The sequence below is a fragment of the Hydractinia symbiolongicarpus genome, chromosome 13 (genome assembly GCF_029227915.1).
Source record: "Hydractinia symbiolongicarpus strain clone_291-10 chromosome 13, HSymV2.1, whole genome shotgun sequence".
Classification (NCBI taxonomy): Eukaryota; Metazoa; Cnidaria; class Hydrozoa; order Anthoathecata; family Hydractiniidae; genus Hydractinia; species Hydractinia symbiolongicarpus.
The window spans coordinates 21,284,220-21,300,916 of record NC_079887.1 but is presented as its reverse complement, the minus strand read 5'-3'; the positions used below and the strand labels follow the sequence as shown (position 1 = coordinate 21,300,916).

Below are 16,697 nucleotides of genomic sequence, written 5' to 3'. Positions count from 1 at the left end.
CAACATGCTTGTGTGTGTGTAGAAACCATGCCTTCTAACGATATAAACGTTCGATCAACCTAAGGAAAAGAATTTCTTTTAGAACACAATAATGACATTCCTTTTAGTTCTATTCTGAAAGTTCTAAAATTTGCCGTTAGTTGAGTGTTTGTGTATGCTGTGAAATTAAACGAGCAATTGTTAAAATTAACCAGAAATATATAAAAAAAAATGTGGAGACTGGATTTCTTTTATCCTTGTTTAAAGAACTTAAGGTGTGAGACATTTGGCAAGACGGTAAGGTTCTTGCTACTTTATAGCTTTTTAGGAAGGCTCTATTTTTACGGCTTTAACAAAACTTACTGAAGGTATTGCGTCGTAGCATATATACTCGATTTTAGAGACTCTTGGTCCAATATAAATTGATCTATTTTTTTACGTACTGCCAAAAGCTTAAATTAATTAGTTCAAAACTTCAATCTATTTCAAGAATGTTTGTTTACTTTTTTGTGTGTACATTTAGCCGGTCGCTACAGAAAAAAGCGCCCGCTCACGTGATCGATATAAGCCAATAAAAACGTCAGATATGAAGAATACATTACACTGCCAGGTACTAAAATGAAATCCATCCTACAATTTGGGTATGCAAATTAAAGCTAAAAAAAATACATAACTGGTTGAACTGAACACCGCAACTCAGAAATTTAAAAAGGAAAAAGTCGCAAAATTCTTAATAAAGACAGCTTCTGCGCATGGACAGGGAGTTGTGTAATGATACAAGCACTAAAGAATGGTCTTAACTGGAATTGTATCATGATAGAACATACAACATGAAATATTACGTCGTAACTAACAAATATTGAGATGATTTTCAAAAATAACCTAAACATTACTGAAATGGTTAAAATGTTCGTTAGTAGATCGCTCCGTCTAACGGTGAAAAATAAAAATTATCCTATCGTTATTAAAATTAATCTTCGTAAAAACCTTTATTCCGATTGTAACCCTCTTTACAGTCGCGTTATTTCATCTACTCATTCTTTAAAAAGCTAGTAACACACACCACAGCGAAGCATTTTCAATTTTTTTCAAGTGGTTAAAATATAAAAATTAGTTATAGGTTTAAAATATTAGCCGTCTTGTTTTAATAAATTTTGTATTCGTACAACGCCACAAGTTCACAGGGACCAAACATAATTTACTCTAAACATAAGAAGTGAAACCGCATCTATATCCGCACTAGTAAAACATTTTAGTAGAAACTAGTGGCATTACATGCAGAACAATTGTCAGCTTGACTTTATACTCGAATAGCGATGTGGTTCCACGGGTACCTACAGTCGTACCATGCATGCATTAAAAGCTGTAACAGTTTCAACAGCCACTAATATTGACAAATTATATTTTGTTAAACGCTCGAATTTAAAAAAATTGAAAGAAAAAATTATCACTGGTGTAGCTTTGGTGTTTCCAAGAAACACAAACGACATGCACGGTTACTTCTGTAAAAAAAAAAAAAAACTATACTGACATTTGATGTCACTGAATTTTCTATCTACATGACGTCACAACAATAACAACAACTGGAGGGAAAAACATATTAAAAACTTGTGAATGGTTTGTGAAGGAACAAAACTTCACAGCATAACAACATAACCTGATTTTACCTTAGCAACGAACAACTTGAATGCAAGGCTCTGTTTAAGGTCTTTACTAGCGAGACCAAACCATGAAAAGTTTTTTTGGTTTTAATTATTCTACCACATTCTTTCATAATACGTAGGCTGTTTAAGAACATCTTTTATTTTCTCATAAATTCCGTAAAATTTCGTAGGTCCAATAAAAACCAAATATTCGAAGTTTTTTTTATCGTGTTCTAAGTTAAACAGTTAAAAGCTTTTTCTTCTCAAACAGAGTGACGATCCAATCCCTGGAATGGATTAGTCTCTTTCTTGCTGTTTTTACCCAGGACACAGCCTGAGTTTCTTAACACTCCAGATTTACATCAGCACCAGTAGATTAGACGCTAGTATTCTCATCTCACCTGGTTTTTTAATACTAATTCCCTGTTCTCCTCCAGATTTAAACGTTTTTCAATGACATTAAGTTGGCTGGCCAACTTGTTAAAAAAAAAGTTTAATGAAATTCCAAAATAAAATAAAATAAAATAGTTAAAATAGTAGTATTTAATTAAAATAACAGTCAATCATATATATCAAAGTCTTTACGAGCTCTCCACCTTTGAGTAGAGGAAACAGGAGCTTTAAAAACAGTTTGTCATAAAATAGTTCTTCTTTGAAGTTTACATGTACATACACAGCACTAACACGAATAATTTTGATTAAAAACAACCATTTTACTACCGCCAGGTAGGCGCCATAGCTTGCCAATATCTAGATAAAAAAAATACATTTGTTCAAGTCTGAAATCTGAGAACAGATAAAAATTTTTAAAAGAAATTGCTGGCCAACTTTCCCAAGCTCTTTCGTAAGAAATCAACTCGTCTTTCGCAAAAAGTATAAACGCAATATAAATATCTATGAATGCATATCAAGATTATAGTCAGGAGACTAAGCATAATTTTTTTACCGTCAAGAAATCGGAATGGTTAAGTTGGGAAAAATTTAGTTCGAGAGAAACTGAGTTTAATATACTCAAAGAAAGCTTAGTTAACTAGGATACATCAAGACTTAAACCTGCCAACACAATAGTGCGGCGTCAACTCTCAAGAAATTAACCAAATAACATATTTCAAGTGACCAGATACAGCATGTTCTTAAACATCACATCAAACTAGAATGGCAAACGAAAGTGACAAAAACCTCTTCCAACAAAAAATTACGCCTAATGACGTCACGAAGACTTAAACCTCAAAATATAGATGTCAACAACATTGACTCGTTTAAAACTGCAGGAGTCTGATTGTCATAATTTGTGAAGATCTAGTACAAAAGCTTCTTCTCCTGCTGACAAAGTCGCAACCCTGTTTTCACTCATTTCTATCAATGTCTACTTATTAGATACCAATAACAATTTTCATAACTTATATAGAATCATGGCAGACAACTTTTTTATGCATACGCTATATTTTTCTCTAGCGACGTTTCATCTTCATACAACGGCATGCTACTCTGTAAAAGTGCAAATATAAAATGAAAACGCAAAATACTTTTGCAATGGATTTCACCAATATTCGGCTTCTTATTGTTATGAAAAGAATGTTATTAACAGGCCGTCGATCTTTGTAGAAACTTGAAAACAGGTATGGAGGCCAGATTTTTTAAATAATAATCTATGTTTTTAAAAATTTGAGCCGAAAATAATATCTACCTTGCAACATCAAGGAAAGCCGACACATGCTGTCTAGACAAAAGTAAATACAGAAAGTAATATAAACACGGGGTCACCAGAAGACTAGCAGGGCGATTTGCTGCATGAAATAGTTTGTCGTATGATATGAATAGTCTAAAATAGTCTGTCGTATGATATGACTAGTCTAAAATAGTCTGTCGTATCATATGACTAGTCTAAAATAGTCTGTCGTATCATATGACTAGTCTAAAACAGTCTGTCGTATGATATGACTAGTCTAAAATAGTCTGTCGTATCATATGACTAGTCTAAAACAGTCTGTCGTATCATATGACTAGTCTAAAACAGTCTGTCGTATATCACTGGTCTAAAGTAGTCTGTCCTATATGACTAGTCTAAAATAGTCTGTCGTATATGACTAGTCTAAAATGGTCTGTCGTATATGACTAGTCTAAAACAGTCTGTCGTATCATATGACTAGTCTAAAACAGTCTGTCGTATGATATCACTAGTCTAAAATAGTCTGTCGTATTATATGACTAGTCTAAAATAGTCTGTCGTATGATATGACTAGTCTAAAATGGTCTGTCGTATCATATGACTAGTCTAAAATAGTCTGTCGTACGATATCACTAATCTAAAACAGTCTGTCGTATGATATCACTAGTCTAAAACAGTCTGTCGTATGATATGACTAGTCTAAAACAGTCTGTCGTATATCACTAGTCTATAATTTCATTATCGGCAAAACTATACAAAACTTAGCTCATCTCAATAAATTACGAAACGGGGGGTGGAGTGTGGCATAAACGTGGGTTGGGTGGTAAAAAATAAAAAAAGTAAAAATGGAGGGGTGAGGGGGGCTACGATTATTCGGTACTCTGGAGTAGTCATAAGGCTTTGGAACAGTTGGTTGTAAATTTTACGGAATATATAATATGATCCATAACATACATTGTAGTTTTGTTATCAATCAGCTCATGAACATATTGACAAAAACATCAAAAGGTGCAATTTTGCACGCACATGAAACTGTATTTCACGCGATGTTTTGTTGACAATTGATACGTTTGAAAACGGATACGTTTAACAATCGATGTTTCGTTAGATCGATTTTTACCACCCCATGTTTCGTCAAAGTGAATTTTAACAACCGATGTTTCGACAAACCGACGTTTAAAACTGAATATTTCGACAGATCACTGTTTACAATTTTAAATATTTCTGTCCTTATTTTTTACTGCAAAAAATCTACAATAAATATCTGACGGCAAATAAAAATCTGTTAATCTTTCGTTTAGACAATTCATCAAATGAGCTACACACAACTCAGAGACTATTACTGAAAGTCTTACCTCTCAAGGAAAGGCTGTATGCGATTCTTCAATGTCGCAATGCTATCTATGAACACAATTAGGTGATTTCAGTATAACTACTGGCTAGACGATATTCGGTATGTTTTATATACAGAAAAAAATTACCAAGCTACCTGCGACATCCCATGGCCAAACGGCCCCTGCGGTGACGCAGCTGTGTGACCATTGTGAAATAAATGTTCAGGTGCAATTCCTGTACGAGATGACGCATTCATGTAACTGACATCAAGACGCGGTGAAGTGGTTTGTGTGAATGCTTGCGTTAAAGGCGACGCAGGTGTGACAACTGGGTTTTGTTGAGAACCATACTGATTTAGCTGAACTAAAAACAAACAGTACACCTGTTGCAAAGGGAATGTTACCATTATTACCATTACAACTTATATACTTATATACGATTTTGACGTTCCATTAACCAAACTGGCTGACTTAAAAGTTTGTTTCAACAAAGAGAAACGGATGTCCAAATATTGATTATTTCAAATTCAGTACTATTCTAACGCACATTGCGCAGGTGATTAAAATTATTTAAGATGACTGCGTGACTGAAGTAGTTATTGCAGGTATGAATTCATCAGAAATTCAAAAGAACAAATTTTTAAACCTTTTATCGCAAACAGGTGCAGCGGGTTATCCATTAAAACGAAATTTATGATTTTAAACAACAATCTTTTGTTTTGTTAATTCCTTTCAGCGACTTTTCCCTGAATTGACAATTTTTACAAAAAAAAATTTAAATCGAAAACTGATTTAATCCTATCGCAAAAATAGGCAGCATAATTTTTAAGAGAAACAGCTTCTTTTTCTTGCAAATGTGTCTCCGCTAAAATCAGAGTTAACTATTATGCCGTCATCATTTCCGAAGAAAATATTTCCACTAATGGGCAAAAACACACGCAAAGCATTTGCCTCCATTTCATCCTTGCAACCCTAGTAAGTTACTGAATCCACCTGAACGGAGTTTTCAAGCAGGCAAAGTAATGAAATGCACCAATATTGAGTGTTTAAGTAATCTACTCAAAAACACAACTCTCTGATTATGATTTATAAACTAGCAGAGCCCTCGTTATAAACAAAGATGTAAAATAACAGAGACTCTAATATATCTTTAAAATATTAGGTAAACAATGGAGAACACTCACCGTTACTGTAGACATTGTGCTGATCATATTCTGCATGAATGTTATCAGCTGAAACAACATTAGATGCAGTCACACTAGTAGGCTCTTGCGTTAGGACAGCGTTAGCTGCTGTTTGGACGTTACCATATTCTGTGTACGAGCGTCTATGATCAGGCATGTTTAAAAAGCCTTGTGATGCGTAATTGTTAGCGAAGCCACCTAAAGGTAACATTGCGTTAATAGTAAAATACCAGGAGATTAAAGAAGTACTGAATAACTTTTATCTCAGTTAGCCATATTCACAAAGTTTGAATTCAAGTGCTTGAAGATTCAACAAAATTATATTTTTGATCATTTTTTATAAAATTTATTTCAGTACACAAAAATATCTTCTATTTTTTTATGTTTAAAACTTTCGCGGAATAGTTTCTTCCGCCAGACGCGCAAAACAGTTGCTCAACTGCGAAGGTTATATAGTTTTGATACGCGAAAGTTTCTTCCTTTAAATTAATGTTTTTCGCTCTTTAACACAACCATACTCTTCTTCTTTCTTTTCTTTTAACGCACTGAAGATAGTTTTGTGAAAATTTAGTATTAGCTATTTACTAAAATACCCCTATGTGAATTAAAAAATAGGTCATTTTCCCAATGTTGTACATAGTAACAGTTCATGTTAGCAGAATTATTGGGGGTGTAATGAAAAATTGCAGATAGTTTTTTGATTCTCCTTACCTCGGCCTCGACTATATTGCATAACATCTATAAAATAATTATGAAATTATGAAAAACGAATACGTGAATATTTATACAACACAAAAATATGATGAACTTACTTGCTAATTGTTGATATAGCTGAGGGTTTACAGTCCAATCTTAATAAAACATACAAGTAGAAATCAAGTTGAAAATATAGACAAATTATAAAACTATTTTCCTGGTGAACTATACATGCAACAGAATCTAACAACAATTACGAAAATACAGTAAGTGACTAAACCAAACAAAAAACAAAATCTACAAAGCAAAGTAAAAAAAAAATCTTAAAGACATTTTAGAGCCCTTCATGTCGAAGAGTAAAGAGAGCTTGACTCTGAAGTGGTTTCGTGTGAAGTTACACATAAAAACAAAAAAAAGGGAGTGCAATTTCATACCTGTAAATCCATATCCAACTGGACTAGTTCCTAATCCATTGGGATATCCCCTTCCAAATGGAAACGGAGCAAGATTGACTAGAACAAGGAGATTACAACAAGGATAAGCATTGACATTTTAGAAAATAAGGACTATACTCTTAAACACTGATATTTTAACCACTTTATTTTTGTTTTCTTGTTTGCATCTTAAGGAAATTTACATCAAAACATCTTTAAGAAACAGTTGGTTTAGCATTACACGCATGTATCAAATCACTTATATAGTAGCTGTACTTGGGAAAGTTAAAGTAACTTTGCATTATCAAAATTAATCAATACCTACGAAACCACGTCCTTTTCCCTGCAGCATCATTGCTTCTTTTGGTTGGGCTCTTTTACATTCAACCTGTAAGAAAAGAATATTTTTATACATCCAAGGCCTATCGATACAACAAGAGCAATCGCTTTTCCTCACGCAAAGACTCGCCCAATTCTGAGAAATGATAAACTAGCCGAGCCATTATTCGCTACCCCAATTCCACAAAAAGTTTGTCTGGCTGAGCTGTATTTTTCTTGTTTGCAGTAAAAAATAACAAAAATATACCTGCACAATGGCAGGGAAATGCAAAGAAATATTTCAGTCAATGATTAGGAAAAATACTGATGAGAGGAAGTTAAATTATAAAAACAAGCATACTGCCTCCAATACTTTAGTATATTGAGACTATGCAAATTAACCTTCGGCTTGCAAATCAACCTGCACTGTTTTCTTTTACAGACCATAAATGAAAGGAGCATAAACTGAATTGATTATATCTGCTAGTACTGCTAAGGCAGAATATAAGAAAACTAGAAACCTTAATTTGTGAGATAAAAAAGAGAAAATAACGTCAGGAATGTTTTTTGTTTGTGTCAAATTTTCAATACTTCTATCTTTTATGTTACTACAGCACACAGATTGCAATAAAATCATTTCTGCTTGTTGAGCAACTATATGATCTTAGTACTTACATTTTTGCCTTTCAGCTTGTGAAATCCTGTTTCACATACATGCTTTCCAGAAGCATCTGATTCAAATGTTATGAAACCAAAACCTACATAAACAAAAAAAAAATTATGTTCCTGGCCAATGTTATTTTAACCTAGAGAGAAAAAGGTTATAGAAATGTAAAATCTAAATATTCTCTGTGTGTTTGAATTATATATAGAATATAGGATTATCAGTGATCTATAATCAAAATTGACCCACCTCTTAATCTAACCCAGTTCCCTAATTTTTTGCACCCCTCTTATTATCACACCCTGCTGTTTCAGCATCAAATTTTAAATTTTGTATTCGCACAAACTCACATGTAGTTTTTATCTTTTGAACTCTATAAAAATAACAAAAACTACATTTAAATTTCTTAATTATGATTATTAAAATACAAATCACTTAAAAAAGTTCAATTTTTTCAGTTGTCAGCATACATCTCATAAACTTTTGATGAAATTAAAGCTAACAGTTATTGTAAATAAGTAAAATGGAGTTTAGAAACTGTTTTTAAACTTATCATGTTCCAATGTTTTAGATTTTTTTAGATTAGACTATCCATGAAATTCTATGCTCTAGAGTCTACTGAAATAATATGTAAATGTAAATTTTCAACTCATTTCATTTCACAAATTTAGTTAAAAACAACAAAATATGTCAAATTTTAGGTTAATTTTTGCACATGTACGTTTTCGCCTAAACGCATAATATTATTGACTTCAAATTTATTGACATTCTCTACCAAGTAGGTTTCTATTTCTCAAAGATAGTCAAAAGTCCCCAAGTTGACCTCACCCTTCCTTTGTGGGATGCCTGTTAATGAAACCGTTAAAAGTGTTGAATTCTTAGGATATTCCAATCACTTTCCTGATTGGATACATTTTTTTTCAAATTGATAATTTTCTTCTGCTGAAAGCAATTAATGTTGAACATTTTACAGCTTTGAATGGCTACTTTGATATATGCATAAAGATAGGGTTGATCTAACGAAATAACCTGAGTCCTTTACTCTGCTGTGAAATTTGACATGTGAACTTTGACAACTTCAAAATATGGAAATCTAACAAAGATACAGCCTACATAATTACTATTGGGAGAAGCATCAAAATTTATGGTTTTGTCTACACATATTTTTACCAAGGTTGTGCATGAACATTACTAAATTTAACAGAAACTAAATTTTGTGGTTTTGGAAGTCATATTTAATTCTAGTGAAATGCAAAAAATTGGTGCTGACAACTTTGTCGGGTTTAGTGAAAATTCGAACATAAGGCTATAAATCACAAAATGAGACCCACAACTACTCCAAATTATTCTGTCAGAAATCGATTTTACAACTTTTAAAACTTTTATAAATAAACATAAATTTATGTTAAATCAGTTATGATAACTACAAATTACATATCATTCAACTCTTTTATGCACACACAAACAGATGTCATGACAAATGTTTTAAAACGTCCTGTCATCAATTAATGATAATGAAGATGTCATATTGATAAAACTTAAATATGCAATACATCAATTGTTTAATGCAATTTGTGTCAAAGACATTAAAGGTATTACAATACAAGATCGCCTTATGACGAAAGTAAAAGATCCTTCTACAACCTTTTTGTTTTTAATAGACATTAAGTCATTTTATTAGTGTTAATAAGGAAGGTTGCAGCTGCATGACATAAAAGTTAAAAATATATAAAATTTAATACATTATTTTTTAAAAGCAATATTGAAAATCCAATTAACAGCAAAACAGCAATACAAATTTAATTTAGTTTGCGAAACTTATTGCATTGTCTCAGTTTTCTGTATCTGACAGTCTAGAGATTAATATCGCACAAACAAGAAAAGTGGTAGACTATTTCATAAAGGATAATAGTGTGCATCAGTATCACTATTAAATCTCTATATCAAATGTTTTTTTCAAAATCATCACCAAGCCTCACAATTTTAAAAATCGTTCAGGGTTAAAAGAACTGCTAGTATAAAGTTAAATAAAGCCCTCGTGACATTGTGCTTAAAGCATCTAAGTATTGAGGAGTGCCTAAACATTGCGATTTTGGGCGGCTTCTCACTTTTAGATCCTAAATCCCAGGACTGAAATTTTCAGAGCATTTTTCAGGGTAACTTTGCTAAAAAAAGGTTTGATGAAAACAGCTCCCATAACCTGATAACTAAAAAGACCTGATCTCAAATAAAAATTGATTCCAAAAAATTATTTTTCTAGGGTTTTAACGATGTTTTTTAGGAGTGTATTCCATTTCTGGGAGGTTTGAGGTTTTTTAGGATAAGTGGCCACCCTGACGAATAAAACAAGAATTATCATACTTAAACAATTCGTTATAAGAGCCCATTTTACAACTACAATGTATTAGGCAGTCATCTTATTGGAAAATGAATTTAGTTATTTTCACTCAATTCCAAGTTATTTTTGGGCCACACAAATTTATAAGTGCATTGTAATAACCTTGCAAATGATTAATGTAGTGTATTATTAGGATGTCTTGCAAGTAAAATATATATATTTAAGTGAGTTAATTTCCCAGAAAAAATACTTTGATTGATTAAAAGATAAAAAGGAACCTTTCTTACCTCTTAATCTTTTAGTATTTTTATCATGCATCAACAAAACTTCAGTAACCTGTAAGTGTACAAAATCAACCTTTATGTTAATTCATAAGCTAATTCAATATCTAGACTGGAATCAAATTGCTATTTACAACAATACCATTTACAAAAATGTTATAGTTTGTTTAAACAATTTCGTAGGAAGTTAAGTGAGATTTGAGTTGGTTGAGTAATATGAATATATATGAATATATGAATAATCATGGAAACAATGAAGTTTAAATTTCAAACTTTCTTTCACCCAAACTTTAAATGTCAATTTTAGTCTCACTGATATTACTGCGTTAGAGGAGGTAGAATAAACTTGTCAACGTGTAATTTTATTTTGTGCACTGTTTTAAAACGTTAATATCTCAGGAATTAAATCTGATTTTTAAACAATTTTTTTTCTCTGATATAAAAATTAATGTAGATAGTATCATGGAACTCTTAGCTACTTTAATTACTTGATTAGGTCCTTGGACTTACAAGCTGTGAATTTATCATTATTAACCCCTCCCAATATGCCCCACACTCAAAATGATTTAACCAAGCTACCATAGTTATGGTTTCTTTACAGTGCTCTAACTAACAAAAACATCAACTTTCAGCTTGATATTTTATGTAAAATTTATTCTTATAAACTGTGTACATGTTAAAAATATGCACATATTCATGTAAACCAACAGGTAACCATAACCAGCTAATTAAAACTTTTCAAATTAAAAGAACAATGGATGTTTTTTAAAATTGTCAGAATGAAACATAGCTCATTATTACACCACAAAACTTTTTAGTTAATTAGGTTTTAACTATACTGCCAATATTTTACAAAACCACCAGACATCCATTATATAACTCATTATTGTTTTTTTTTTATTATTAAAATATGCAGATAAAATTCAAATTTTATAAATATTAGAAATACATTTTGTGAAATCATTGTGTATGGCTATACAGTAATCTTTAGGGAGTCAGTATACTTTGAGGGAAAGTAACAAAACAGGGTTAGCCATTATATAATTTTATATTCGCAAATCAAATATATACCTTGCCGAAAGCTTCAAAATATTCTGTCAGCTCTTGTGCATTGATATCTGGAGGCAAACCACCAACAAACACTTTTTTAAACTAAAAAGAGAAAATAATAATATAGAATATTTGTACTCAAAATTTAACTTCCTGTGTCAATCAGTTTTTTGGCCTAAAAACTACTTTATTAAGCTTTGATCGAATGTCAAATTGCCTAAGTCACCTCTATAAGAGAACCATCTTTCTACCTGGGCCACAATTAACTCCCATGCATTTTTCACACAAATGCTATAGGGTCAGGTGGCCACCACTTCAACACAGGTTACGGTACTAGATTTATTTTGATGCAATGGAATGGAAATCACTGCACAAAACAGACAATACAAGAGTTTGACCGTGGCTGTTTTAAAAAGTTTGTTTCTATGAGGGCTAGGCTAGGTTATTCTTCTCCCCTGAGTGAAAGTTTAGGTTTAAATGAATGTGTTACTCGCTTATAAAGGAACACAGATTATATGTGCAACTAAATTTTATAAATGGGTATAAAACATACAGATCTAAAATTTTTTTTTTTTTTTTTTTATTTTTTTTTTCAAAATAAAGGAAAACTGAAGTAAAGCTTACTTTTCATATAAATACTTCCATGTTTTTCAGAGTTCTGTTTTTTTTTTAAAAAAAAATAATCTAGAAGGCCTATCAGATTTTTTGTTTTGAATTTAATAAATTAACATTTCCTGAATACTGCTCGCCTTTTCTAAGAATAATTTTATAAGAACAATAAGGCTGAGAATAGCTTGTAATGAAAAACAAACTTAGTACAATATATACCAAAGAGTAATATTCAAAATCTTAGCGGTTTTCTTTCTTTCCAGGAATGGTGAAATGCATCTTTTAAGACAGAAAATATGGCAAAACTTCTGCGATTCTAGAAAACACAAACCTCGGGTAACCAATTTTCATAGTTCCTAATTTATTTAAATAGATTCACTATAAATGAATTGAACTAAGATTTTAAAATATTTGATCTAGAAACATAAGATTAGAACAACAAAGCATGCAATGTTTTCTTTTCAAATTTGTTTGGAAAAAATATTTTACAAAAACATACTGAAAAATATACAAATACTTAAAGGTTTGGTTCAAAAGATCAAACTCAAGTAAACAAAAGACTAAACTCAGTTCCTGTAATTCAACTTCCTTACTTAAGAATTATCATGGAAAACATATTTTTTTGGATCATACTTGCTTTTCTTCGACTGTAAACAGAAGTGATAACCAATCCTCCTTTATTCTCAAATACATTTTTAACTCAATATAAGCCTGAAATGCCCTGCAATCTTAATAATTTTTTTTACTATAAATACCTTTTAAATTAGTTTTACAATGCCAGAATGCTAGCTTGATATATAAGACCTGACTTTGTTTCCAATTGCCATTTAAATTTTATCATTATAACAGAACAACTGAAATTTGACAAAAAGAGTGGTCGCGTATGACTGTTCTGAATATTTCCCTAACAAAATTTATCTTAGTTTACTTAATAAAGCATTAAAAAAATGCATTTACAAACTTTCCTTTGTTTTCTTAAAAAGCAGAACAAATTCCATTTTTTAAGTATTTCATACTGCATCATCAGCGTACATAATTCTTTGCTTTACATGATTCTGGACGAAAAATGACCGTTTTTATCCACGTGCGCATGTTCACAAGCGCCATATTTGTTTTGACTAGACCGTATAGAACGCATACAGTGAAAAAGAAAGGGAAAAAAAAATTCCGCACGCAAAAATCGGCGTCGATGTGTATTTGCTCTAGGTTCGATCTATTTTATAAAAACATTTTCAATAATACCTGATTTTGGCCAGGAGGTGGTCTTTTCGGAATGGCGCGTTTAGGGTCGATCTAAACAAAAACGAACTTAAACATCATCTTTTCATATTCACACTGTTATGTTCCGAAGTTAGCGCAGGTCACGGAATTACTTTTACTGGACTAAGTAACGACGATCTATAAAATTATTATTAGTAAACCTTTTTTCCATCTACATTATGTGGGGAAGCATTTTGAACCAGCTCCACTGTACTTGCATCCACAAATCTAACAAAGCCGAAACCTCTAAAAAACGAAAATGTTTAGGGCAATTAATAGAATTTTTTTACGACGCTTTTGGCTTTGAACAGGGCATTTTGTTTGGGCGACTTTGTAGTAAGGATTTAAGTTAAAATTAATAAGAAAAAATTCGCACCATATTAAACTGGTGTTTTGAGAATAGTTCCATTGACCCTAAGATCTTGTTTGTAGGCGCGTTAAACAACCCAAGCTATGTACTCTGCAGCATGACTGCAATTTAATAAACAGTCTCACTTGCCGCATATCTTCCCAAACTCCAAAAACTTTCTTATAAATGTATGAAAAACAAGAATATTAACCTTGATCGTTTAGTTACGGCATCGCGCATTACAACACACTCTTTGACTTCTCCAAACTGTTCGAAATATCTTTGTAAACTGTCTAAATAAATTTAGGTAACGAAAATTCAAAGAAGAACAGTTTCGGTTTCACTCAAATGAGATGAAAACGCTTCCTCCTGAGTTTAACCGGAAGAGGAATCCAAAACTTTTACTTCGAACATTTGAAAATATTATTTTTTGCCCTTGTTTCTATAGATTCTTTTCTTTTCCGTCTCATATAGTTACTGCGAAATTCCGATCATAATTGGTTTCGAAAACGCGGGAAATTAAAACTTTTAAAATGTAACCTGCAGTTGTTTGGCTGTGCAATCCTCCGATGAACATTTTACTAAAGAAAAACAATTTAGAAATAAGATGCAATATATATATAAAGAACCAAGAAAGAAAAATATCACGGGTAATTTGAAATTTTTAACAAGTAGAGTAATAAAAGACGCAACAAATTAAACAAGCGAACATTTTACGCAATAAGATTACCCTGGGTCTGGTTCCATGGGATTTAAATCCACTCCAGGTTGTCCATCATCGTCCATAATTATTTTTCTAACTCTCACGAGACCATCTAAAAAATACTATCTTATATACTACAACTAAATTACTTCTGCGTTAAAAACTACACCATAATAAACATTTCTGTACTGAAGTAAGTCTGATATAAAACAGACACGTGGAATTAGAGTCGGTCCAGCAGTTACAAAAGATGCAATAACAAACGGGCACTTATATTTAACGTTAGGCACATTAACGAACAACGGTAAAGATTTTGATTGGCTACGGCGGTAAATTGATGTCTGGAAGAAGATTTAAAAACTGTCTGGTTATCAAGTGCTCTTTTGAAAGTCAAAGTAAACTAACTGGGATTGTATTGTTATGAAAATGAACACAACCAGGTTTTAATCTGCGTAAACGAAAGTGATGAATAGAAAACAAAAAAGATTTTTTCTGTACATAATGTTTTTGTACAGAGCTTTTGTACATTTAAAATATCTTCGTAAATAAACTTTTTAAGCATTTACTTTCCAAATAAAATCATATGATGTAATTGTAAGTTTGAAAATATAACATATTCGCAATCTTTGTAAAATTGGCGCCAAAATTGAAGATTCCTAAAGTTAAACAGAGTTATCACGAATTACCCTGCCCCAACATTTACAACTATGGTTATATGTTATAATCCAATCGAAAATAGTGTATTGCTACCAACAGCTCTTTCAAAGGAGGCATGCAATTAATTCACCCAAATAAAGTCCAATAAACTTTCACTTTGACAGAAGCACGAAATCTATGAAAACGAATGCACCGCCAGCAGAAGCATATTTAAGAAATTTTACTTTAAATAAAAATGAAGTGCTTAACATACCAATTATAAAATCAACTGCAGCAAAGTGATCAGGATGTTACAAAAGTCCAATCGCCTTACTGACAACCTTCAAAAAAAAGACTGACGTTTTACTGCGTATACGCCACACTTGACAGAAACTACACACGCATCGATATTTTTACGATAAAACCTTTTTTCAGGGAGACGCCCTTTTTTCTCCAAAAAAAAGGTAAAGTTATTTTTTTATGTAAAAAAGTGGTAAGAAGAAGAAAATTCAAACAAGCAGAGATGAGAGAATGTACATGTAAAAACATCAGCAAAATTAACATATGTTTTTAAATAATGATGTCAAAGAAGCCTTTTTTATTGTTGTGTAGTGGTATATTTCTTTATCTTATTTTGTCAGTGATTCTTAATATCTATTCTAGCCTGTATCAATCCAAAACTATACCTGACTGATTACATGAAGTTCTAAACACAATAACACAATAATTTACAGTTTTTGTACTGTCACACACAGTGGCATGGAGAATTTCCTCAGAAAAACACAATGAAAATACAATTTCTTGAAATCTAGAAGAACGGTATTTATAATTTATTGTTTGAAATTCTTACTTACTTTCTATAATGTCAACGTTTAAGAAAATCAAAAACAAATGTGTTAAATAGTTTATAAGAATAATTTTTAGTTTAATTTTCTTAATACATTATTCCAAACATAATAGAACAAGTGATGCTGTCACATTAGGAGTATTTTTCAAGTAGGGTTTTCAATTTTAAACTCTCATTTCGCGATAAAAGATACTTAAACAGCGTATCTAAATTTGCTTAGAACTTTATTTTTCAATTTTTTATGGTCGAAACAATTTTTGAAGAAATATGGATTAAGAAATTAGCGAGTTGCTTAAAAAGTTTTTAGTACTGGGGCTTTTTCATAACTTTCTTATTGTGTATTTTTATACTCACAAAAATTTAAATGTACTCGTAGACATTTTTTTCTTACAAAAAAACTTATTTGCAAATTTATGAGGATTTTAAAACTAAGTTGTTCGAGCCCAAGAAACTTTGGACTAATTGCGTCAGTTGACCTCCACTACAGTATCAAGAAATAAACAATGTTACAAATATTGGAAAGAAAAGAAAGTAGAGAAAAATTAAATTAAATATAAAAAATAAGTGTGTAATGAGTCCTGTCACATATTTCTTTTTTTACTTGCTGAGAAAAATCGATGCAGGCACAGTAATCTATCTGCTGGTGAATAACTGCGCAAACGCAATCGTGGCAGCATTTTTAAAAATGTTTGAGTGCCTTTAT

At 31.6% G+C, this 16,697-nt stretch overlaps 2 protein-coding genes across 5 annotated transcripts in view; one reads left to right on the top strand and one right to left on the bottom strand.

Moving 5' to 3' along the window:
• Positions 1–770: 770 nt before the first annotated feature.
• Positions 771–15,948, bottom strand: LOC130622908 (RNA-binding protein Musashi homolog 2-like). Of its 4 annotated transcripts, XR_008981109.1 has the most exons (18): positions 15,422–15,948; positions 14,539–14,623; positions 14,349–14,389; positions 14,020–14,101; positions 13,621–13,705; positions 13,442–13,492; positions 11,612–11,692; positions 10,547–10,595; positions 7,933–8,015; positions 7,261–7,327; positions 6,940–7,017; positions 6,622–6,660; positions 6,521–6,547; positions 5,810–6,007; positions 4,781–4,989; positions 4,647–4,692; positions 3,310–3,342; positions 771–2,372 (listed from the first exon to the last, which is right to left on the bottom strand). XR_008981109.1 is itself a non-coding variant. In XM_057438367.1 (16 exons), the coding sequence occupies exons 1-15, from the start codon at positions 14,592–14,594 to the stop codon at positions 4,675–4,677; spliced, it is 1,164 nt and encodes a 387-aa protein (XP_057294350.1). In that variant the 5' UTR covers positions 14,595–14,725; the 3' UTR covers positions 771–2,372; positions 4,647–4,674. The 4 variants fall into 4 exon arrangements, 1 of the variants encoding a protein (XP_057294350.1); XR_008981110.1 differs by lacking the exon at positions 15,422–15,948 and having other exon boundaries at positions 3,310–3,348; positions 4,648–4,692; positions 14,539–14,726; XR_008981111.1 differs by lacking the exon at positions 15,422–15,948 and having other exon boundaries at positions 14,020–14,097; positions 14,539–14,633.
• Positions 14,183–16,697, top strand: part of LOC130622911 (RPA-interacting protein B-like) — a 97,426-nt gene continuing 94,911 nt past the window's right edge. The window contains exon 1 of the mRNA XM_057438371.1: positions 14,183–14,187. The gene's annotated coding sequence lies outside the window, so the exon portion shown is untranslated. The remainder of the gene's footprint in view (positions 14,188–16,697) is intronic.

What these genes read in the sequence shown, in the direction of transcription:
- LOC130622908 (XM_057438367.1), bottom strand. Translation starts at nt 14,594, where the DNA reads ATGGACGATGATGGACAACCTGGAGTGGATTTAAATCCCATGGAACCA. An exon ending in GCACAGCCAAACAACTGCAG is followed by an intron (nt 14,102 to 14,348) that starts GTTACATTTTAA and finishes AAATTTATTTAG; the next exon opens with ACAGTTTACAAAGATATTTC. An exon ending in GCCGTAACTAAACGATCAAG is followed by an intron (nt 13,706 to 14,019) that starts GTTAATATTCTT and finishes TTCGTTTTTTAG; the next exon opens with AGGTTTCGGCTTTGTTAGAT.